The sequence below is a fragment of the Populus alba genome, chromosome 13, assembly GCF_005239225.2.
Source record: "Populus alba chromosome 13, ASM523922v2, whole genome shotgun sequence".
In the NCBI taxonomy this organism is placed as follows: domain Eukaryota; kingdom Viridiplantae; phylum Streptophyta; class Magnoliopsida; order Malpighiales; family Salicaceae; genus Populus; species Populus alba.
The window spans coordinates 6410844-6435460 of record NC_133296.1 but is presented as its reverse complement, the minus strand read 5'-3'; the positions used below and the strand labels follow the sequence as shown (position 1 = coordinate 6435460).

Genomic DNA, 24617 nt, shown 5'->3' with positions numbered 1-24617 from the left:
GCAAACATATGGCTCAAATTCCGTATGCAAATGCAGTTGGTGCATTAATGTATGCAATGGTTTGTACGAGACCAGATATTTTACATGTTGTTAGTATGGTGAGCAAGTATATGCATGATCCGGGAAATGGTCACTGGCAGGTAGTTAAGTGGATTCTACGGTACATTCATGGCACAACTGATATTGGTTTGAAGTTTGAGAGGGATGATAGACTCAGAAAAAAATTTAGTAGGTTATGTGGACTCGGACTATGCTGGTGACTTAGACAAGCGTCATTCCACAACAGGTTATGTGTTTACACTTGTTAAAGGGCCTGTAAGTTGGAGGTCAACTTTACAATCAACAATAGCTTTATCAACAACTAAGGTAGAGTACATGGCAGTAACAGAAGCTTTCAAGGAAGCTATTTGGTTACATGGGTTGATTAAATATCTGGGAATTGTTCAAAAGCACGTGGATGTCCATTGTGATAGTCAAAGTGCTATTTGCCTTGCAAAGAAGCAGGTTCATCATTCTCGCACCAAGCACATCGATGTTTGATTTCATTTTGTTCGAGAAATTATGGATGAAGGGGATATTTTGCTACAGAAGATTGGTATTGCAGATAATCCAGCTGACATGCTCACAAAATGTGTCTCAAGGATCAAGTTCCAATATTGTTTGGACTTGATCAACATCTCTCAATGTCGAGCACCTTCAGGGTTGCTGCCAATGACGCATTCATTGATTGATCTTGGATGGAAATCTCCTAATGTGGAAATTTTCTTGGAGTAGTTAAAGAGAGAGCAAGTGTAGAGGAAGTGTGTGAGAGTGAAAAGGAGCAGATTTGAGAGTGAGTGAAGTGTAAGAGTGAAACACTAGGTTTTGTGGGATTGTACTGGGTTGAGTTAAGTGTTTGTATCATTCATCCAATAATATACAATCTGTTGCCTCCGTGGACATACCCAGTTTTGGAGAACCACGTAAATCTGCTTTGTTTGTGTTTTATTTGTGTTTGCTTTCGGTCCAATATGCACAACACTAACAACATCTATAATATTAGTTCTAGGTATAATTCATACACCCATGCTTATGAGAACAATTGTTTCCTTTCATAAATAAAAGAACATAATATGTATCAGTTTCAACAACTCCAATTAATATACAGTCTTAATATAGCATTGACTAAGAACATTTAAAAATAATTATTTAATGCAATAGAAATCTCTATAATTATAGAAACTTTATAATATTCTTTGCAAAACATTTTTTATCTCATGAGCTTTTATTTTTACACTAGATTCATTAATCAAATATTAAAAATAAAAAACTTTTATAAATAAATTAAATATATTTACATGAAAAAAATTAATATCTTATGTAATCAACTAATTAACTACAAAATATATACCCTAACAATCATAACCTTTTTATGAAACTTATCCGAGAAATCTGAAATAATAATAAATGCATCTTTGTGAGATCTCTTCAATTTTTCAAGCTTTTCATGGTTCTAAGCATACCGCATCGTTTCTTTAATTCGGGCTTACAAAGAAGGAGAGAAGAGAAGAAAAGAGAGAAGACTCCACAAAGTTGACAAAAGGGCTGAAGTAGCCAAGAAAAAAGATTCTTATACGTGCACTGGAACGAAGCTCTGTTAAAAATATTATAAATAGCTTCAAATCATGTGAAATTCATAATCTTGACTTGATTTCTTTTGTAGCCAGTGGAAAAGGGAATTACTGTTATTATCATATCCTCACTTTCACACTGTCATTGTTAATAAATATTGTTTTTCCCGTTGTTTTAGTTCCAGTCTCCATTTTTTATTTTTTTATTTGAGCGGAGCCTTTTCGTTCTCTCAAGAGCCATCGTTGAAGAACAAATGGGACGAAGGAAACTGAGTGATGAACATGAAGCTGCACAAGTTTCCGAACAAAGTTGCGGATCGCAATTATTATTCCGCCTTTACTACTGGCTTTTTCATACATAATTAAGCAGAAAAAATGGAAGAGGAGCACATGCTGGTGTCGACCTTTCAGCCCTTCTTGGCAGCAAATCTAAAGCTGGCACAACTGGTTCCTCTGGACAGAACTGAGGAGCTAAATCCTAATCTCATGGACTCCAAATCAAACTGCAGGAAATTATCCTCCATTTGATAACCACCGATTACTATCGATGGATCGCCGGCAAAAATTGATGTTTTTGGTCTGACCCCGGCGTCCACAAAACCCAAGCACCACACATCAGCACCTCCTTTCTCAGCAACCCTGACCATGGAATTCGATCCTAAGATCTTCCAAACCACGTCATTCCGGTGCATCACAAGATCAATGGCTGGCACGGTCGGTCCGGCGCGCGTACTCCTTACATTTCTGGCTGGGTAGCACACACTGAATGGCTGAACTGGTTTTGTTGCTGTAAGATTGAAAGGAGAAGAAGCTGCTGCCTTCACGAATGCCTCGGTAACAGCCTTGTAAATAGAGGTCTCTAATTGCGTGTATGGAACGACAGTGCTGAGCTTTGTCCCGCCAGAACCATTACCACTATCAATGGCCAAGAGTGATTGATTCAAGGCCACCGCCTTTCCATTAACTTTGATCGAAGACACCCCTATGAAATATTCACTCGAGGGTTTTTTCAGATCAGGATAGGAGTATTTTCCAACAGGGTTCAAAAGGAGTGGTGTATAAGCAAGTGGTTTTGAGAGATCAATTCCACGTCCGAACTTGTAAGGCCCTTTAGTTCCGACAAAAGCCGCTCCCGGCCGAGTTTTGGAGCCCGACAAACAAAGTGCAAAATAACGGGGATAGTGGAAGATTGCACTAGCCTGTACTGGGATTGAAATGCTCGAACGTCCGAGCCCCGCCGAGCCAGTGACACCTCTGGCCAGGCCCTCGAGATTTTCCTTATAACCACAGGAGAAGATAAATGTGAACGGAGAAGAGGAGGAAGGTCCTCCAATGGACCCTGTATTATCTAAGGTGAGCATAGAGAAATAGTCAACAAGGGCGGGGGCATACTGCTCGTTTCCAGAGATGCTGGGCTGGAAGGGGTTCTCGGGTTTCAACACGCAAACACTGTCGCCACAGTTGGGATTGGAGTCCCTGCAGTTCATCAAGCAAGCAAAGCAGCCGACGAATTCATCCAGCAAGGTGGTGCACGGAATGTGTCTGTACGAGGAGGAATTGTAGCCATCACAGTTAATCCAGATGTAACTAGCTCCAAGGTCCAGGAGTAGTTTTGTTTCCTGAGGGCTTTGTAGGTATGCTGTGATGATGTATTGAAGAGTTGAGGCATCTTTCTGGACAGGGCTGACAAGCGGTGGCCCAAAAGTTTGAGCTCGAGAGGGGGTAAGAGCCAGGAAGAAGAAGAAGAAGAAGAAGAAGAGGAAGAGAAGAGGGACTTGTAGCTTTGGCATCGCCATTTGGTTGCTGTGCGAGCTTAGAGTGATGAGAAAATGGCTGGGATTATATAGCAAGGGAAGGAAGCACGCGGTGGAAGGCATGTGCTGAATCTCATCTTTGACGAAGGGGACACAGAAATCTTTTGATGAATAGTTGAACGCGGAACTTCGTCCGGCCAATAGAATATTGGAGGAGCGGATAACCTCCTTGATGCCAATTGATCATTAAAAAAATAAACAAATCACCCACATTTGTTGACTAGAATTTTAGAGTCGGTGGTTGGTTTATTTTTGTATTTTAAAAGTGTTTGTAATAAAATTTTATTTTTATTTTATTTTTTTGTTTTAAATTAATATTTTTTAAATATTTTTAGATTATTTTAAGGTGTTGATGTTAAAAATAAATTTTAAAAAATATATTATTTTAATGTATTTTCAAATATAAAATACTTTTAAAAACAACCAAAATTATATTTTTCAGAATATGTGCTCTCGTGCTAATAATAAAAAAAAATACAATATTGATTGATATTTTAATTTAATATAAATAGTCTATCTCTTCTTAGATTCAAATGAATATTTTTTAATATAAAAAAAAGGATATAAAAATACCTTGTAATAAAATTAAAGTAATGAGAAGTCTATTGTCTGTTCTCGTGGCCAAAACGCATGTGAAGTGCACTTCCCTGTAAAATATTATCATTATTGAAACTTTTCTTCCGAAATTCAAATCTAGCATGAATAATTTGCATTTCTTTAGAAAAATAGCAATTTTTCTATATATATTTTTTTAAGAATATTAGCACAATTCCAAAAAGAATTGAAAAAAAATAGCACAATTTAATAGGTTACGCTATGAAAACATTACAATTATTTAAATTTTTTTTATTAATATAAATGTTTGAATTAATTTATATATATATCTTAATTAATTTTACATATTTTAATGTTAATGATTACATAAACTTTTAATAAACTTGAAAAGATTTAAAACATGTTATTAAACAACAAATTTAAAATTTAATAAATTAAGTAACCTTTTAAAATTAATTTTTAAATATGGTACAAACAGCACAACCTCGCAATGTAGAGAACAAATTTGATAAATTGGGCATGAGAAGGGTGTACTTTTGATTTGATAGGGCATTTTTTTTTTTAAATATACAAGGAAGAATGATATCCTTTAAATATAGCAAGAAGTTAGGCTACTTGCTGGAGCCATTAAATGAAAGAAAGTAACTCCTGTCATATCTGTCATTGACCACATCTTTGACAATAATTATTTCACTCTTTCTCTCACAGCAAGCACTCCAGACTTCTTAACCGCTGGATCTTAAGTTATACCAGTTATTCTAGATTAATCTAAATTAATTTAAAAAACTTTTAAAAAATATATTTATAGTTTTAATATTTAATATAAAAAAATTAAAAATAATTCATGTGAATATAAATTATATATATTATAAATAATAAAGTTTAAAAAATTATTTTAATTTTTTTTTACCGCACATTGAAAAGATATTGTGTTAGTATATTATCTTTTTAAATTGAAGTACTTAAACTAAAAGAAGTTTAAACTAAAAAAAAAAATTATCCCACATTAAAAAAATATAATTTTTTTTCTTGTAAACATAGAGTATATATACTAAAGAGTTTTAAATTTCATATTGAAAAAAATAATTTTTTTCTTACGAATATAGAGTACATATGGACTAAAAAGTTTCAAATCCTACATTAAAAAAATAAAACATTCTTCTAGTATTTATATAGTAAACTTTGAAAAAAGATAGTAACCAACTAAAAAATATAAAAAAAAAAGGGTCTCTAGTTAGGAGAAAAAATACATTTGCAAAAAAAAAAAAATTCAGGTTGCTCAGGTCACAGGTCAACCCGACAAGTTTTTGCCCATCCCAATGTTTTGCCTCACCCGAACCGGTCCAGCCACCAGATTGACCAGGTCTCGGATCTATCCACTAGATCAGTCCAAGTTTAATAACTATTGACCAAGACATAAAAGAAAAAAAAAATTATTTACTTTCTAACATAATTAGAAAATTGTTTTTTAGCAAAAATAACACAGTTTTAATTTTTTTTTGGGAAATAGGACAATTTAGTAAAATAAAAACATAAATTTTTTTTGCGAATCCGTGTAGTTGAACGCGGAACTTCATCCTGCCAATAGAATATTGGAGGAGTGGATAACTCCTTGAAGCCAATTTATCATTAAAAAAAAAAAAATCACCCACATTTGTTGACTAGATTTTCACATCCGTTTGTTTTTATATTTTTAAAAGTATTTATAGTCAAATTTGAGTTTTTTAATTTTTTTTAATTTTAAATTAATATTTTAAAATTATTTTAATATATTTTAAATTAAATTAACTAATTATGCTGCCTCTCGAAATTAATTTTTAAATATATAGGTTGTAGAGACAGCACAACCTCACAAAGCAAAGAAAAAATTTGATAAATTTGGCATGAGAAGGGTGTACTTTTGATTTGACAGGTCATTGTTTTAAAAAAAAATATACAAGGAAGAATGATATCCTGAAATATAGAAAGAAGTTAGGCTACTTGCTGGAGCCATTAAAAGAAAGAAAGTTGTCAAACCTGTCACTGACCACATCTTTGATAAAAAAAAAATATTTCCCTCTTTCTCTCACAGCATACACTCTTATATGATAGTTATCAGATACAACTTCAAATTAATCTGCTTAAAAAATCAAGTTTTGAGTTATATAAATTAATTTGAATTAACCTAAATTAATTTTTAAAAATTTTAAAAAAAAATTTGTAGTTTTAATATTTAATATAAAAAAATAAAAAACCAATTAATGTGAATATAAGATGTACATATTATAAATAATAAAGTTTAAAATATTATTTCAAAAGGGTTTTTTTTTATCACATATTAAAAAGATACTATATTAGTATATTATTATTTTAAATTGAAGTATTTAAACTAAAAATATTTTTTATCTTATTTTATATTGAAAAAAAATAATTTTTTTCTTATGAACATAGAGTTTATATACTAAAGAGTTTCAAATTCCACATTAAAAAAATAATTTTTTACTTATGAACATAGAGTATATATATACTAAAGGGTTTCAAATCTTATATATAAAAAATAAATATTTTTCTAGTATTTATATAGTTAACTTTGAAAAAGATTAACAACCAATTAAAATATATATAATAAAAAGAGGTCTCTAGTTAGAAGAAGAAACACATTTGTAAAAAAAAAAAAAAAAAAACTTGGGTTCAGACAGGTTCGGATCATGGGTCAACCCGACTGGTTTTGCCGAAGTTTTTACCCATATCGGCCTTTTACCTCACCTAGACCAGTCTAGCCATTAGATCCCGGATCTACCCACCGGACTAGTCTGGGTTTAATAACTATTCTCCACGCCAATGACCAAATCATACAAGAAAAAAAAAGTGTACTTACTTTCTAACATAATCATAAATTTTTTTTAAGCAAAATAACATAGTTTTTTAGGAAATAGTATAATTTAGTAAATATTATAGGTGGAAACTACGGGTTTTTTAAAAAGTCATATGAGAATAACAAAAATTTTAAAAAATAGTTAATATGGATTGTCATGAATTTCAAGAATGATAGATGAGAAAGAAAAAAAAAATTAATAAGATTTTAGAGACACATCAAAGTACAACCTAGTATTATTAGAAAAAAACTCAACGAGACAAATACAAAGAAGTAAAGGTGACCAATGTTGATTGTTGATTGGAGTGAGTCACATATGTGTTCAAAAACAATAAATATCTTGCTTGTCTTTAAACGATGTGTGTAGAAAACAAGTCAAAACTAAAAAGAATTGGTGTCCAGATAAAAACAATTGTAACCCCATGCTCTTGATTCCAGTAAAAAAAATAACCCAAAATCATTGATTTTCTTCAAAAATAACAAAATAAGCAACTCAAATTAATGTTTTTTTATAACTAACCAACCAAATTTAAACCTAATTCACAAAACCCGTATTTTTTCTATAAATCCCTAATTCTAAACCCAACATTTTTAAAATCAATAATTAACATAAATTAGCATAAATTATATTAAATCAATAGAGGTAATAAGACTTGTGACTCGTGAAAGCATGTTATTTTTCTAAATATTTTCTAGATTGATATTTTACTAAATTTCTTTTGCAATGTTTAAATAATAATAAAAAAATCTTAGGTTAACTTATAACTTGATCCACCTGGTTAAAATCTAGCTTAATTTTTTTTTAAAAAAAATTAAATAATATCATTTTAATTAATCCAAATGAATTTACATTAACTTGTCTCACAACTCTAATCTTAACACGAGTCAATTTAATAACTTTGCTCTTAATAACCATGCTAGTCCCTTGGAATTACCATGGGGTGACTTTATCGATTAATAGTTTTTAGCAATACCATACACGCTCGGAGATGTGGATGGGGACAACCTTAGCACATCCAAGTACTCCTACAGCCCACCCAAGTTCTCTTCTCCCACAACATCAAATCTAGCATCAGCACTGCTTTTGCATCACCACCCTGCTGTTGCTATGGTAGAAAAAGATTCAAGACTATTTCAACTTTCCTAGTCTTGTGTAGGTATTTGCACTTGCTGTTTCAATGGTTGTTGCCCTGCTTGTCCTGTCGAGATGTGGAAGACAAACTTAAAAATGGTTGGGTGCTCCTCTGCTTTTTAATTGGTTGTTCAAATCTAGTTTTAGAACGGGTTTCTTCTCTAAACCATTTAACTTAGCATATTTTTTTTATATATATTTTTATTATTTTAATATACTAATGTTAAAAAAAAAAAAAAAAGTTATTTTAATGTATTTTTAAATAAAAAATATTTTAAAAAACAATTAGAATGACTCTCTCGAAGAATTACAAGGCTGCTTTGAACAACAAAGTTGTAGCTATAATTTGAACGAGATACTAATTTTGCAACTTTGAAATGAGGCCACCCTTCTCTTCTTTATTTCTTTCAAAGCCTGCAGAGGTTTGCCTTGCCATGAAGACGCAAAATCGAATATCTCAATTTCTCCGACTTGTTCCTCGGAACAATAATCTTCGATTACAGAAAGTAGTATTTGGGGCACCATCAGCTTCAATGCATGTCATCTTGATCTTTTCATATTTCTGAACCTGTTCCCTGTTTTCATTTCCTCCACCACACCTGCACCTCCATGATCACCATCTCTTCCTCGTTTACCAAGAACCATAATTTGAGAAAAAATCACCTGCTCTGTCTCCTTATTTTCTGGTCTGCATTTCCTCTTCCTGGGTTAGACTTCTGTTTTCATTTCCAACCCACCCACACCTATATGGTTGCTGTCAAAAGTTCCCTGTTTTCCAGGAAGACCAGACTCTGGAGGATCATTAGGTGGGACAATAAGCTCAATCTGTCGCTTTTTCTTAGACCTCCGTTTCTTCCTTTTGGATTTGACTTCTGGTTTTATTTCCACCTCATTGGCACCTGAATGGTCAAAGTGTTCTATCTGTTCCTGAGGACCAGAACCCTCCAATTCCTGATTGATTTTATTTGGGACAGGACGTCTGGTTGGGTCCAATCCATCAGCATTTGTGAGCTTACTGTCACCTCCTCTTTGTTCCATGGGAGAAATCCCCAATTTTTCAACATTGTTAATTAGGACGCCATCAGCTTCGATCTTTCTCCTTTTCTTAGATCTTCGTCTCTTTTTCTTGGATTTCAACTCCGTTTTCAATTCCAATGCCCCATCCTCCAATTCCTGATGATTGTTATTTGGGACAGGGTTAATGGTTGCGTCCAATCCATCAGCATTTGTGTGGTTACTGTCACCTCCTCTTTGTCCCATGAGAAAACAACTCTCCAATTTTTCAACATTGTTGATTAGGACCCCATCAGCTTCGATCTTTCTCCTTTTCTTGGATCTTCGTTTCTTTTTCTTGGATGTCAACTCCGTTTTCAATTCCAATGCCCCATCCTCCAATTCCTGATGATTGTTATTTGGGACAGGGTTACTGGTTGCGTCCAGTCCATCAGCATTTGTGTGGTTACTGTCACCTCCTCTTTGTTCCATGGGAGAACTCCCCAATTTTTCAACATTGTTGATTAGGACGCCATCAGCTTCGATCTTTCTCCTTTTCTTGGATCTTCGTTTCTTTTTCTTGGATTTCAACTCCGTTTTCAATTCCAATGCCCCATCCTCCAATTCCTGATGATTGTTATTTGGGACAGGGTTACTGGTTGCGTCCAATCCATCAGCATTTGTGTGGTTACTGTCACCTCCTCTTTGTCCCATGAGAAAACAACTCTCCAATTTTTCAACATTGTTAATTAGGACGCCATCAGCTTCGATCTTTCTCCTTTTCTTGGATTCCACGTCTGTTTTCAACTCCAATGCCACATCTCCACCTTCATGAACATCCCCTCCGCTCTGCTCCTGAAGAATGCAACTTTGTAGTTTGCTGATGTGGTGGTTACAGCACCCCAATTTCTCAGCATTTTTGTTTTGGACAGCATCGCCATCATTCTGATTCCCTTTCTTTTTTCTTTTTCTGGATTTTCTTTTCCTAGATTTTTCTTCTTTGTAATCATTTTCTCCATCTGCACCTCCAGAAGTATGATCACTGTTTCTCTGCTCTTGAATGCTTCTTTCCAGCTTCTGAACACCATCGGGTATACCAGCACCTTCCGCACCTTCTTTGTTCTTAGAACTCCTTTTCCTCTTTTTAGATTTTTCTATTTTAATTTCATCCACTCCAGCACTGCCATAACCACCACAGCTTTCCCCCTGTTGCCTAAGAGTAGAACTCTCCATATTCTTGACATTGTTGATAGGGACAAAATCACCTTTACCCACTTGACTTTCTTTAGATCTACCATCAAGGCAGTTTTTATTGCGTTTACCTCGTTTCCTTTTCTTGGGCTGGACTTGTGTTCCCATTTCTCCCATTCTAGCAGCATCCAGAGGTAACCCACGTTCAGCACATCTGTGGAAGTCCAGGTGCTTTGAAGAACTATATTCTGACACAAGTCGATGAGCCAATTCTGCCAGTTGAGGGCCTGAGATAGACTTGGGGATTTGTCTACAAAATTTTTTACAATATTTAGCAAAACAATTAGCATCATTAAGGAGGCCTCTAAACTTTTATCCGGACAAAATTTTCAATTTGGATGACACTAAGATCATAATTGATCATTTCGTGAAACACTTGAGAACTAGAGTTGGCACTGATGTTTATGGCATGGACGGAAAGTTTACCTTTTAGAAGATATAGAACCAGGAATAGCTGGCTCATGCCATAAATGATGTACATGCAAAATATTGCACCTGGTCACAGACTGAGAACAGGAAAAAAAAAAAAATTAAGCATCCACAGTGTAGTAACAATCACCCGGGTAAAGAAATTAGGGCAGACCACCTTCAGTCTTTTTTATATTTCAATTTTTCATAACAGAAAATAACAAAAAGAAAAACCGTTACCTTGTTAGGCAAGATAACTCCTTCTGGTAGCCTTGGAATATGGGCATGAAATGGGGGGTATTCATAGAACACTGATCTGCAATAAAGAAAAGAAATAACTTTAGCAGGAGATGACAAACAGTTTATGAGCAAAGCAAACATCATGTTTTTCAGAAACTTACATCACTTGTTCACTTGCTATCATCAGCATGCCATCAATTGGTGAAAATATCCCGAGAGGCCATTCAGGTTTCTCAGAAATGTAAATGTATCCATTCATTCCACCACTACATAATTAATGAGAAAATACCTTGCCGTAAGCAAAACAATTTCATAAGGAACCTTGGAAAGAGTAAATAATCACTTCTCTATAAAGACCTCAAAAAACAAGCAAATAATCACTAGCTACATGCTCCAGTGATAAGAAACAAAGTACAGCAAAAGAAATACATACTGCAGAAAATATAATCATAAAAATCAGAACCAAACTGGCAGGATCAATAAATTCATAGAAAACAAGTGAGCTGGTTATGGGGAGTTATTTGGTTCAACAAGAAAATTTCAATGCACTTACTGTGTATATCAAACAGTCTGAAGTACTTGAGACAATTAATTTATCTCTCGTTTATTTAGTAAGGGAGCTGTTGGCGAGGAGATGAAAAGTTAGGACTAAAAAAACCAAGGTTCCTTGCCAGCAATTTAGTAATGTTATCTCTTCTATCTATTCAATACATTTCATGAAACCAACTTCTCGCATGTTTTTTCAATGTTCCTATGGATCAGATTGCACAGCTCCCATACTCCCATACTGAAAAGGCTGGAAACATGTAGAACCAAAAAACCGAGCTTGAAGATAATAAAATTTTATGATTCTATTTTAACTAATAGCTGTTATTACTTCATGGAAAATCTCAACGATACTGAGTTCATGAGTTCATTTTTATATTATTCGCCGAATATTTCTATTCCACATAAGCATGGACTTCTATGGGAGGAAATGAGAAAGAAATTGATGATGACATAAAACTAATTGAGAAGACAATGCCCAATCAACAACAAAATTTAATAGTCATGAACACCATGATAAATTTTTACAATGCTATTTTCAAAATAGCAGAGACTTGATAATTAAAAAAAAAAAAGGCCACCTCAAATTTTTCAATCAGATTTCAGGGAGGCCTCATTTACACACCTGATTTTTGGGTCAATTTTCAATTTGCCATTAGCTGTTGGCAGAGCTGACTGATCTTTGCACTCGAACAGAGAAATTACCTTAACTGCCAAAGGATGTGAAACATGAACACACAGGACATCATAACCCAAACGGTTTCTCCGTCTCTCTTCATCCTGATTATAAATATAATCAGTAAGTAACTTTTCAGAAATGTGGAAAATTGGAATTTAGCAACCAAAAATCATATTTTCTGTAATAAAAGCAATGTTAGAAGAGCAATGAATTTGCAACATCATTGCTGGAGATAAATTAACAGAAAGGACAATAAAAATCTGACATGCCTATCCATCAAATTGCCACTGAATGAGTATCTCCAGCCAAAAAGTGGAGATTTATATTGTTATTTTACCACATACGACACATCTTCAGGCTATCTTTTTTCTTTTGCTGCATTGACATCAGAAGGAAGTCGGACTAGCCACATTGAACTCTCAATATATCAGTCTTGCACCCCTCATTTATAAAATTTCTGATTCTAGTAGGTGTACAAACTTATTACTGGTATACGAGAGCAAAATAGGCAATACAGGCTTCTGTCAGGGCCAACAAAGGTACATCTAAAGTAACATGGCAAATTGAATTATCAAATGATACCCATGAGTCATAAAATCAGACATATATGACACCAACCAACACACTGATACATCTAGCACCTGTGACTAGTGCTAACTTATAGAAAAAGGAATTACTGTCAATGTGTGCTCCACTTTTGTGATCTCTGAAACAAGGCGGGACTCTTCGATGAATGGTAATTTGCAAATAGCCTGGAAATTCCAAAGAAAAAGAACATCAAGAGGAGCATCATTGAAATCCATAATTATATGAGAGAAAACCAAGTACACAAGCATGCAAAAGTTCTGCATCAACATATGCACTTTGATCATCAGAGAACAGAATCTATATCAACTCAAAGTTCAAAGAAGAATCCAGAAATAACAAATACCTGCCAGGAAAAACGCTTCCCATTATTATCAAGCTCAAAATCTGCCAAGAAATTTTAAGATTAATAACCTGTAATAATTTTTGGGATTGACTGATGATGTTGATGTAAGAAAGAGAAGTCTTGAGCAATGGTTATACCAGTAGGGTAAAAATCCAATATTGGTGATGATGCATCTATCATCAATTTCCTGTAAAACAAAGGAAGAGCATGTGCACTTCGAGCACAGCAATTGTGTCAAATACTGACTATGTAAACCAAATGCACAAGAGAAACGAAAATGGTCAAGATTGAAAACCTCGCAGCAGGCAACACTGCCATTAATTGATCAAATGGCTTGAAAGGTTCCCCAAGTGTGAAGTGAATTTCTAACTGATCACAGCCATAGAAATCCGAGGCAAATGGTGCATAATGATAAGGGTAGAACCTTCACATAAAAATGTTGAGGTGATCAAAATTCAACTTTTGAGTGTTCTTGGAAAAGGAATACAATGCTGTGTCATAAGAAATTAAGACAAAGAGATCCTATAAACAGTGAATTTAGGTATTGGTCAAAGCTAAAGCATTCGTATCCTACAACTATTTAGAGCCAAGCTACCTGAGCCCAAAAGATCCATGTTAGTTATGGAGGCAGGGAACAAAAAAGTTAGCACCGGTTAGTGTCATGATAGGTGCAATCCACTCTAGCAATACCTAGATGAGGTTACAAGTTCAAGAACCATGGGCATTTTATTTTTAAAAGGACCATTTTACATGAAAAAAGCATAACACTTGCCACCAGCAAGATTTCCTCATTATATCAACCTAAAAGTTTTGACTGTCATATTTTAAAATAAAATAAAAAAAATCAGCAAGTGGTAGTGAAATCTTCTGAGCTAAATGAATGCACATTTACCTGGAGACACAAAATTTTAGATATGAATCCATATAACTGAAACTACTTTCGGCTGATGTCTCTCAGTCCCTACTTCTAATGTGCTTACTTAGATATTACAAGGATTAGACTATTTCTGGTTTTTTGTAACTCAGGAAAAAAGGGAGGTATGACTTCATGATGTCATAGTTCTTTGATGACTGACTTGGCAAGTAAAACATCAACCCTAAGCTAGGGCCCCTTGACTGATCCAGCTTTCAACATTTGAACTCTTTCAAGACAACAAGTCAATAAAAAGAGAGGTAATTATCACTTAAATTTACAATAGCATAAGAGAATGCACCACATACCATTGCCAGGAGCAGACTCCTTCATAGTAGTAACGCATGACCCAACAAATCCCTTCTACATATTTGAAAACCTGCAGGAATTGCATCACTGTAAAATTACAACCCAGCCTAATTAGAACAAATTTAAAAGTTATGCCGGATAGAAATAGAAGGTACAAGTGGAGGTGAATAGGGAGTGAGAAGAAGCCAGTAAGTTGGCAATAATGATAGAAGAATAATTTCCTTGTAGTCAAAACAAGAATGAAGCCTAAAGGAATTTATGTGATATAGAGTCTTGTTTGCATTTCTTTCCAAAACCATGGTTTGGAAAAAGCCCGTAGTTGTTTCTCCAAAACTCTGGCATTGGGTGTGTTTGGTTCCAAATCTGTCTATGGCATCAAATTGGTGACCATGTATTTTGGGGCCTCATGGTTTTGGGTTGGCGTCGTCTTGTCAAACCCAAAACATTGCATCTTTCAAAGGGCAGTCACACTGGAGACCAGTTTTTACATGTGAAGTACTGCACATACCACTCCTACAATAGAAAACAGTAACATTAAACCATGTACCGCATGTCTCCTAATGGTATCACGCTCTTCTTCACTCTTTGCCTCAAACTTTTCTGCGTAGTATCTTTCCTTCCAACCCTCATCTCCCAATTTAATCTGTAAGAACCACGAATAAATCAGAAAAAAACAGGAAACCTATATTACCTTGCATAGCTCAAGGCAAGATATACAAACTTAACTACAGACCTTGTCAACTACAGCACTTGTGCCATTGGAGGAGAAGTGGTTTGATTCCTTAATGGCCATGCTTCGGGGCTGCAATAATGATAACAAAAATACATTAAACTCCCAGTTGCTTATCAAGAAAAAAACATCCCATGAGACGTGAAATGAAACTGCAACAATATTTAAATTATGTAAACAAAGTACTCACATTTTGTCGATTTTGACTCAGAGGAGCTGTTTCCAGCTTCACAGAAGATTTGCAACTTTCAGATACACCATCATCAAACAATGATTTTGATGAATGAAATGCTTGCTGATGTTTTGATATGCGTTGGAAACGTATCTCTCTTTCCTTTTGCATCTGACAATGGATGTTGCTTAGAATTACTATCTCAAGATCCTAGCTATTGGGCAAAACATGTATCATGTGAAATACAGACACAGTAGGATTTATTAATCCAGGATACCAACATAATAGGGATATTGATTCTGAATGCAGTTCCTAAAACACTATGACTGAATACCAGAAAGAAACACAGTTAAGAAGAAGTAGGAAAAGGTACAGTAGACATTAAAAAGCGACACATTTATGATGAATAATGCATATATAATTGCAATAGAATTGGCAAATCAGCAAGGCAACAAAAATGATATGAACAGATCCATTACATTGTAAGAGTACATTCAGAACATCAAATTCTTTTTATTGACCATGCAATTTTATCACACAAAATACAATTTGGTGTTGAAGTCTAAAAACTACATCATCAAGTTGCTAGGTAGTATGATTACCAAAATGACAATGCTGTTGTCCTCTAAAGGACAATCAAATAAATTTTAGTGGCTAATCAACACAAAACCTAGTGATAAAGGAAGCAACACAAATAACCAAGGAAGAACTAATCACCAGATTTAATTTATTTAATCAATTAAATAGTCATAGCTCAACTTGAATCTCTTACTAGGGTACTATACAAAGTCTCTAAAGCAAATAGAAAGCAGCAAACTCAAACCCAATAGGAATGGGAAAAATAAAACTTAGAAGAACCATGCAAAAAGGAAATTGAACCAAATTCCCAATAAAAGCAACTTTGACTACTTAACTAAAAAAATATAAAAACCTTAAAAAGTAACAAAAATATTGAACACTCAAATTTTAATCCTAGAATTCGTTCTAAATCCTCCACTGATTAGTCATTTGGAACGTACAGGACATGTATGTCAATTGTACCAATAAAATAGTCATCCACAAAAATCAATCAACAAAGGGAATATTTTCAATAAAAATTCAGGTTCTTAAGATTTTTACCCAAAAAATTATATCATTGCATATATGTCATTGTAAAAATGTAAATCTGACTCTGATAGTGTTGCCAAGTATACCTTCATTTAGCCTAAGCACATCCTTTTGTGTTTGTCATTATCCCCCCACATCAAGAATGTGTAGAAAGCTAAGCCTATTTTTTATGGCATGTTTAATACAATATTGAACAATAACTATATTAGATATAAGCTTAATACTGATATGGAGGATATTTAAAAATATCTGTGATTTGTAACGGGCTTTACACACTATGAACAAATCACTAATATACTAGTAAATTAGCAAAAAATAGACTACTACTTGCATGAAGAAAAATGCTGAAATGGAGACAAAAAAAAAAAAGCAAGAACTAGGAATGGCAGCCCTCCCAATCCCTTGATTTTTTTCACGAACAAATTAGAATTGCAATCTTGTAGTTTGAACCCATTGCTTCTATTTTGCATATGAGAAACTTTAGAAAAAGTACGCCACAAAAAAAGGAAAAGAAACAAGTCATTTAATGATACCTGGTTGCGTCTTCTAAAGATTGCGCTTTCATGAGAACCTAGAGCTTGTACAAAGTGCTCCACGCGAATCAGGTTTATCTACCAAATAAATAAGAGAACAAATTGAGACAAGAAAACAAAGATGTCAAGTGAATTTGAAGGCTACAATTTTCAGATTAGATCTTCAACAATCTACAACAATTAATTAATAAACAAACTATATCAATTATTTTAATGGCAGTTGACATTTTTAAAGCAATTGCAGTGATAGACCATAAATAGCAGAGTGCCTTCAGCATTTTCATTCATCTTCACTTCGATTAAGATGAATCTACCAATTAAATAAGAAAACAATGACAATTAAAAAGGTCAAGTGAATTGAAAGACCACAATTTTCATAACAGTTCTTCAACAGCCTAAAACAATATAAACAGCAAAGTATATAAAAAAAATTGTATATTGTTAAATAGTACTGAAGAAATTAGAGCAAGAAACCCTAAATAACAGTGTCTTCTGTACTGAGCTTTACTTCCATTAAAAATTATCTAGCCCTCTTAAAAAAATTGGAAGCTTCTTTCCAATGGTCTCTCATCCTAACTTCAAGTTTCTTATAGAAAACTGACTGAATAATGGGTGTCCTGTACAAAAATCACATTGCTCTTGCTCCTTATCGTTCTATTAAGAAATAATCCAAGAATAATGCTTGAGATCCTAGCTACCTTTTTAACTGAATTGATATATTTATGATAAGTGCTCTACTAACTTGTTTATTTCATTAAGAGTAAGTCACATGAGTGCTAAAAGCCAGATCACCTTGACCTAAAAACTTTCTTGATTTATATATGCCAAATTTGTTAGTGAATCAGCTAGTACAAAAAGTGTTTTATACTTTGCATTACTATCTCAATATTTGAGGCTTCCAGACCAATTAAAGTTAGAAATAAAAGAAAAGATCTGAAAGGTAGTAAAAGATAATTGTAACAAGTTAGCAAAAAATAGCAAAAATAGCGGAGGAAGAAATATATTTATGTGCTCAATATCTCAAGTATGGGTTAACAAGCCACATCATAGAAAGACTAAGCATCTGGATCAGCAAATATGATCTATACAAGCATTAAAGTTGGATAGTGAAGGTTTATGTTGCCTCTTCTCTCTCCACGCATCAGCTAATGATGCCTTCTCCTTTTCTTTTCTTGTTTGGTTGAGACAGTATATAGAAAAAATTACACCTTAATCACTGTTATTTGGAATTGGTCTGCAGAATGAGGCTGGATGACTGTCACTTGACACATCAAGGAGAGTTATATTTTAGGTGTGCAAGAAGAAGAATAATTCAGTTCTTCAATTTAGGTTTGGTTAGTTAGCCCTTCGACTTTAGCCTTCAACATAATTGAGCTTTTAAAGACAAATTTCAATTAGATCATAAAATTTTATATAACATTTAATAACTTCTTTAATTGCATCCATTGTATGGGCTCCATTCATTAGTTCATTAAATTTATCAACTTTAACAATGTCTTCTATTTTCTCATTTAAATGTAATCATGTAAGCAACATCTAGCTCATTATATTACATTAACAGCAAAAAGATTTATACTACACATGAATGTAAGTGAAAGTGAAATTTTTGTGGTGAATGAAAATTGAAATTGGTGACAATTATTATTAATTATTTAAATTGAGCTGATAATTTTAAAAGTTTAAAATTTTAATTTGCAATGCCGCAAGCTGGAAACTAATATCCCATAAAAACTGAATTTTTGTTGTAGCTTAGATTCAAAAATAAAGTAAACAACAAATCATCCATTCTCTGTGACAACATGTTGCCACAAATTGAAAAACACAGAAGTGTCTAGTTCTTCACCTCAAAAGAATTTGTTAGGTAACCACCCATCTGAGCAAATTCCTTTTTGTAAACTGTCATGAGCAAATTGAGAGCCCCCTATCAAAGTTGAAAAACATTAGTTAAACAATGAATAAAGCCACAAAAATACAAATATGGGATTCAGCATGAGAATAGAAATTTAATGATTGGCATCAACTTAAAATGGGCAGAGCATGTGAGGCAAATTCATAAACTTCAGGCTTCTTTTTGATGGGAGAGTGAAACTAGTTCCATTAAGCTACTTTCAATGTTGATTTGGGCTCCATATTGTTAGTAAAGTTGATTCTGGAATAGGTGAATTATTTGTCTTTCCTTAGATTTATGAATACACAGGAATAATTACGTTTTATTATTACGAAACCAAGTCTCGTAAGCATAGAACTGAGTATTTTCAAGTCTATAAATAGGCTTCTAGTCTCCAAATTCCAAAGCAAATGTTATGAATGATGTTGGAGCCATTTGCTTGAATTGAAAGCAATGTCAGAGGGGTGGACAAATTTTCTTATATATATAGGGGGGTTGCAAGTTATAGAATGAGTGAGGACTTAAATAGGGGGGGGGGGGGTCTTTATTTACACGCCACCCTGATAGCATGAGGCTTCCTTAAAGAGTTATTTTTCATCAATACCAGTGCAAGGCTAGTAGTTTCTTACACCTTTTCCCTTTAATTTCAACCACAAATCAAATCTACAGTTAGCTCTAGCTCCTGAAATCACCAAAGATCCTACAAGCCTAACACTCAGTAAAATCATTTCAAAACTTTCCCATACCATCTTCTAGCACCTAATCTCTTTTAATTAACTGCATTAAACAAGGATTAAGTTCACAAGTCATATTCAATGATATTATACAGATTAGCTAAAAGCTCTATAAAAATGAATGTGTTAGCTCTCCAACATGGTAATATGTCAAACGCATGATTCTCCAGTGTCAATAATTGATGCCATTAACCACTACTTAACTTTGCAATATTTGAAAGAGAACCATCGGACAAGAATGATTCTAATCTTAAGTGTTGCAGGATAGCTTATGGCTGTTCTGAGGGGCTGTTTACAGTTACATGAATAGGGATTTTGGGGAAATGGTTGATATTTTAGTGGCTAATAGTTGTAGGATTGACTTATGAATGTGTGGATGTTTAGGAAGTCAATGAAGGTTGTTTGATGGTTACAATAAGGACGATTGATAGCTGGAATTGTAAAAGGATGCAAAGAAAGCTTCAAGGAGTTACACTAACATAATATAAAAATGTAAAAGATATCGAACACGCCTAAAGGCTGGTTATCTGTACTGCATGGCCAGAAAGAAATTAGACTTTCTTCTAAACGTCTCAAAAAATCAAATCATAATTTATTGGAGCAGTAGCAGCCCTTAAATACTAAAAGCAAAGCCCGAAATAAATTCAAGTCCTAGCATTTAAAAAAATAAACCTTATAGGATTTTCTCTGCATCAGACACCTAGTCGTCACACTTAGTGGAGATTGTATCACACAATCACAAAGCACAATTGCTAGAAATTCTTCAACAATATTGCATTATCAAAATAAAGCATTAGAAGCCCAATTATTTTTACACTCAACACACTCCTAAAGCTTTACTTGAATGGATTCATAATCCAACAAGGGCTTAGACTCTAAAATAAGAAAAGATAAATTCCTATATTAAACTCAATTAATTAAAGAATATTCATCAAAAAAAATATTAGAGACCAATACCTCACTAAAATGTAAAATAAGAGCCTAGACCTAGATAATTTACAGAATATGGAAATTAAAAAATACCCTTGTCTACAAAATCACATTAAAAAAACAATGAACCTTCTGCTTTTTTTTTGGTCTGCATCATTAAAGATAGATTCAATAGCAACACCATTGTCTGTCTTTTTGGCATATATACAGAAATCACAAAGGTTCAATGCACTACTTAGATAAATGATCAAGGGTACCAATATAGGAATAAAAGTAACAACTCCAAAGCAAAAATCTTGTTTTCTAAAAGAACAAAAGGGTTGTTAAATTCCTCAACCTCAGATATCTCCAGTGATGGTATGTGTGGCAGAAAATCATTTCCAACAAACAAACACATGAAGACAAAATCATCAATCACGCGCTCCACGTCTAATTTCAATGTTGTGTCTGGTATTGTCAAATCATATGCTAAATACTCCCTCAAGATCCAAACATTGAGAAACTGTAATAGAATGAAGTCAAGAATTTGGTGAGAAACTTTAAAGAAATAAAAATTAGAATACTGATTACAACAATATCACAATACACCATTCATATAAAGCAAAACTGAAATAAAAGAGTTAGCTCAAATTAGTTCTCCTTCAAACATTATGTTTCTAAATCAACAGTTTCTGTTCTAGGTAAACCTTACTCATGCTCTAATTTACCTATTGTTAGGTACTTGCATAATGACTGTTTTCGTGACATCTGGTTAATGATTCCATAAAACCACCAGTTGCTTATCTAACCAGCACAGGTAATACGTGACCAACTACATAGGCTTTTCATTTCTATAAACTCCTTGGTGTGTTTCTCATTCACTAGGGAAAGAAAATAAATGAAAAAAGTAGCCTCATTTTTGCAGTTCCTTTTGCTAAACTGTGAGGCAAGAACAATTCTAAGGGTTAAACTCGAGACATTAGGTCATGAAGAAAGTCAAAACACAGTAGAGAAATAATGACCTGAAACTTCATCCCCGAGATATAGTTTTCGATATTCTCAGCAAACTTTCCTACTTGCTCTGAATCCCCATTTAATTTTCGGCGCTTCATTAGTCTACGTTTTTCTTTCAAAGATTTACCGCCTGTTCTTGCATTTCCAAGATCCTGTCCAGCAAAGAGGTAAGATACAGCCAGAATGTGTTCTTCCACATCATTGTGAGAACATCTAATAGCATTTATAATACAATTTAATCAAGAAGTTCAGTTCAAAACCTCTCTTAGAATCGAGAAATGAATTTCATGAGAAGCCAACGCGAGCATAATCAAATCCGCATCCTAAAATAACACATATGATACGAAGGAATTATAGGACCAGCCAGGAATCAAGTCAAACTCATTTTAAACATAGACAAACAAAGGAATTTACCAATCCATATAAACAATGCCGCGTATTTGGATCAAAACCCGGTAGATTCCTTTGCAAGCGGATGTATGACATTATCTTATGCTCTCCTTCACCGGCCACATTAGCATCAGAAAGAATGACCTAACAAGAATCACACGCTCTCACTTGTGAGGTAAGTGAGAGAAAGGGAGGAGACCCGTGCTCATAAATTTTCATTTACCTTTATTCCTCGCCATCCCAAATCCTCTTTCATCCTCAAGCGTATGTAATAATGAAGAGCTGACGACAACAAATCCATAAACTCAGTTCCAGGTGTAATTACATTCGAGTCAAGTTTCTTCACCTGCTCCAAGTTCCCTTCTTCTGATTCAGGGACAATCCCACCATCCGTCTCTATAGATAAGGCCTGAGCGCAAACAAAACCTCAATTTTCATTTTTCTCCAAAAGAAAAGGACAAAACCCTAAGTATCTTAAAATGCTGAACAACTAATTTACAAAGACTCTCTCACTTGATCAGCAGCATCTCTAGCAGCCCTAAAACGCCTCGACCGCTGCTGATTCATCTTAGCTCGTGGAGCAACACCATCTGTTTTTAAAGTAATCAATATTATTACAGCAAATAAATATAAGAACATCATGACAACGACGACGACAATCTGTATGTATCCGATTCCAAATAATTACCAATAGCCATGAAAAGGAGTTTTCGAGGCCTGACAATGGAGAAGATCCTATCAATGTACTTGAAAACCGCAGCGAAAACCTCCTCGTATGTAGTCGGAGGCGGCTGTTGTTAATTACACACAATAAATAAATAAAATAAAAGAGCATGTAATTAATGAAAAAGGGAATGAAGAAAAAAAGAAAAATACCAGTCCTTCGGGATGGAAACAAGGGTGAATGATTCCATTCATGTCAAGATAGAGATTGTCGAACTCGATACCGTTAGGGTTAGGGCAGGAAGTGTCGAGTGGGACAGAAACGCCGTTGATTAAAAGCGGCGTTTCTTCCATGACGTCGGCAGTTATAAGCGGATACTTCTCCGTTAACCATCTATAGAATGCTGGTATTCCCATTCTTCAGTGCATTACAGTTTTCGAATAAATCAGTAGTGCGGCGGCGACGTGAGTGCACGCCTACACTGTTTGTGTGTGTGTGTGTTCTTTCAGTTGCTTAGCGAATCCGCGAAAGCCGTGAGTTAACTGTGTCTGTGTGTGATGGAGCTAGGCGGCGGCTTCTGTATTTAAAAAGAAAAAAGAAAAGTGGAGAGCCTAATGGAAGATGGACGAGTTTGACCTGGGCTATTTTATTAAACTTTCAACTTTTCACCTCATATGTAAAAAACGCTTTGTTTGTTACTGCAATATCACTATAAATTTTTTATTTTTTAAATTAAGTTTTTCTTTTAGAATTTTTTAATATTTTAATGTATTAACATTAAAATTAAATTTAAAAAAAAATACTATTTTAATATATTTTTAAATTAAAAATTAACATTTACAATACTTCTAAATATACCCTAAATAAACTAGGATTATCTATGAATTTATTTCAACAATTAACTCTGTTTTTTTTTTTTTCAATTCAACTTTCTTTCTAATTTTCTTTTTTATTTTATTTTTTTTCTAGTTTCATCATTTCTAATAAATTTGTATTTTTTTTGCAGCTTTATTTTTCAATTCAACCCTCCTTCTATTTTTCTTTCGATTTCTTTTTTTTTTAAATTCTTTCTCAAACTTTTTTTAATAGTTATTCGAGATACCTTCAAACTGACCAAGTTGATTAGATTATGTCAAGACAACATTCATATGGTTTAATTTTAAAAACAAACTACACAAAGAGTCGGGTCAAGAATTGTTTTTATCAATTTCATTATTTTTTTTCTCAATTTCATAATTAAATTTTTTTTCAAATTAGTCAGGTTGTGTTTAGACTATCCAAGTAGACTAAATCATGTCGGAATAACTCCTACATAGTTTGATATTAAATCTGAGTTAGACAAAGAGTCGGATTAATAAGGTTTAAGGTTGATTTGATATATCATATTTAATAACAATGCAAAATAATTTTCTATAGCCTAAATATTTATATTACATATTCTTTACTTTAAAATTCAATTTTAGATTACAAAAACTTGCAAGTACATTTTGGTTCTTATATTTTCTAATTATGCAAACAAATATTTAAATAAACATTAAATTTTACTATCTTATGTTTTTCCCCTTGCAACTAAGGTTGCAAATGAATCACTCTTAAGGCTATAGGCTTGCTTTTTAGAGGTCACTAGTTCGAGTCCCACAAATTTCAGAGCCACCAGAGGTTTACATAGTTGTTCACTTTAAGACTCATGAGATTAGTCGCAATACACGCAAACTAGCTTAGATATCCATGTTAATCAAAAAATAAAAAGTTGCAAATGAATCTAGTTGAGTTTTGATGTATTCATAATTTTAATAAGGGTAATGTACTCACACAATCACATAAATTTATCACACGTAAACTTATAAGTACATTTCAGTCCAAAGATTTTACTAATTTTGTATTAGACAACAAATTTTACTTTCTTATTTTTTTCCCTTATAAGTTTCAAAGGAATACTTAAATTAATAGAGAAAAATTATTGTATAATAGGCTGAATTGAAACAATGAATTTATGTTTTTACCATTAAAAAAATCACAAAGAATTATCTTTTTAGGGTATAATAATATTTTCACAAGGTACAATTTTCATTTTATAATTATTTAAGGGCATCTCGATCATTCCATAATTTGTTTCACGATTAAATTACTTAATTGCCCTTAAGAAAGGCTTAACTATAATCTAGGAGCTTTTTTATATTTAGGCTATGTTTGTTTCCTGAAAAGTGATTTTCGAGAAACTATTTTTCAAACGTTCTTGTG

The 24617-nt window shown here is 33.6% G+C and overlaps 2 protein-coding genes across 2 annotated transcripts; both read right to left on the bottom strand.

Moving 5' to 3' along the window:
* Window positions 1-1907: 1907 nt before the first annotated feature.
* LOC118042908 (probable aspartic proteinase GIP1) lies at window positions 1908-3502 on the bottom strand. Its single transcript, XM_035050657.2, has one exon. The coding sequence runs from the start codon at window positions 3485-3487 to the stop codon at window positions 2018-2020; it is 1470 nt and encodes a 489-aa protein (XP_034906548.1). The 5' UTR covers window positions 3488-3502; the 3' UTR covers window positions 1908-2017.
* A 4694-nt stretch (window positions 3503-8196) lies between these two features.
* Window positions 8197-22983, bottom strand: LOC118042909 (5'-3' exoribonuclease 4). The gene is made up of 23 exons (XM_035050658.2): window positions 22589-22983; window positions 22401-22503; window positions 22226-22302; window positions 21936-22121; window positions 21737-21856; window positions 21583-21645; window positions 21331-21474; window positions 20667-20831; window positions 18621-18698; window positions 16778-16855; window positions 15156-15308; window positions 14969-15037; window positions 14783-14878; window positions 14235-14305; window positions 13309-13437; window positions 13151-13227; window positions 13014-13054; window positions 12760-12834; window positions 12029-12183; window positions 11019-11123; window positions 10858-10933; window positions 10636-10715; window positions 8197-10459 (listed from the first exon to the last, which is right to left on the bottom strand). The coding sequence occupies exons 1-23, from the start codon at window positions 22790-22792 to the stop codon at window positions 8674-8676; spliced, it is 4131 nt and encodes a 1376-aa protein (XP_034906549.1). The 5' UTR covers window positions 22793-22983; the 3' UTR covers window positions 8197-8673.
* Window positions 22984-24617: the final 1634 nt, after the last annotated feature.

Excerpts from the sequence above, each read along its gene's own strand:
- LOC118042909 (XM_035050658.2), bottom strand. The coding sequence starts at position 22,792 with ATGGGAATACCAGCATTCTATAGATGGTTAACGGAGAAGTATCCGCTT. Across the intron at positions 20,832-21,330 it reads TCTCGGGGATGAAGTTTCAG|TTTCTCAATGTTTGGATCTT; the intron begins GTCATTATTTCT and ends ATTCTATTACAG. Across the intron at positions 13,228-13,308 it reads GCAGTGTTGCCTGCTGCGAG|TGCACATGCTCTTCCTTTGT; the intron begins GTTTTCAATCTT and ends CTGTGCTCGAAG.
- LOC118042908 (XM_035050657.2), bottom strand. The coding sequence starts at position 3,487 with ATGCCTTCCACCGCGTGCTTCCTTCCCTTGCTATATAATCCCAGCCAT.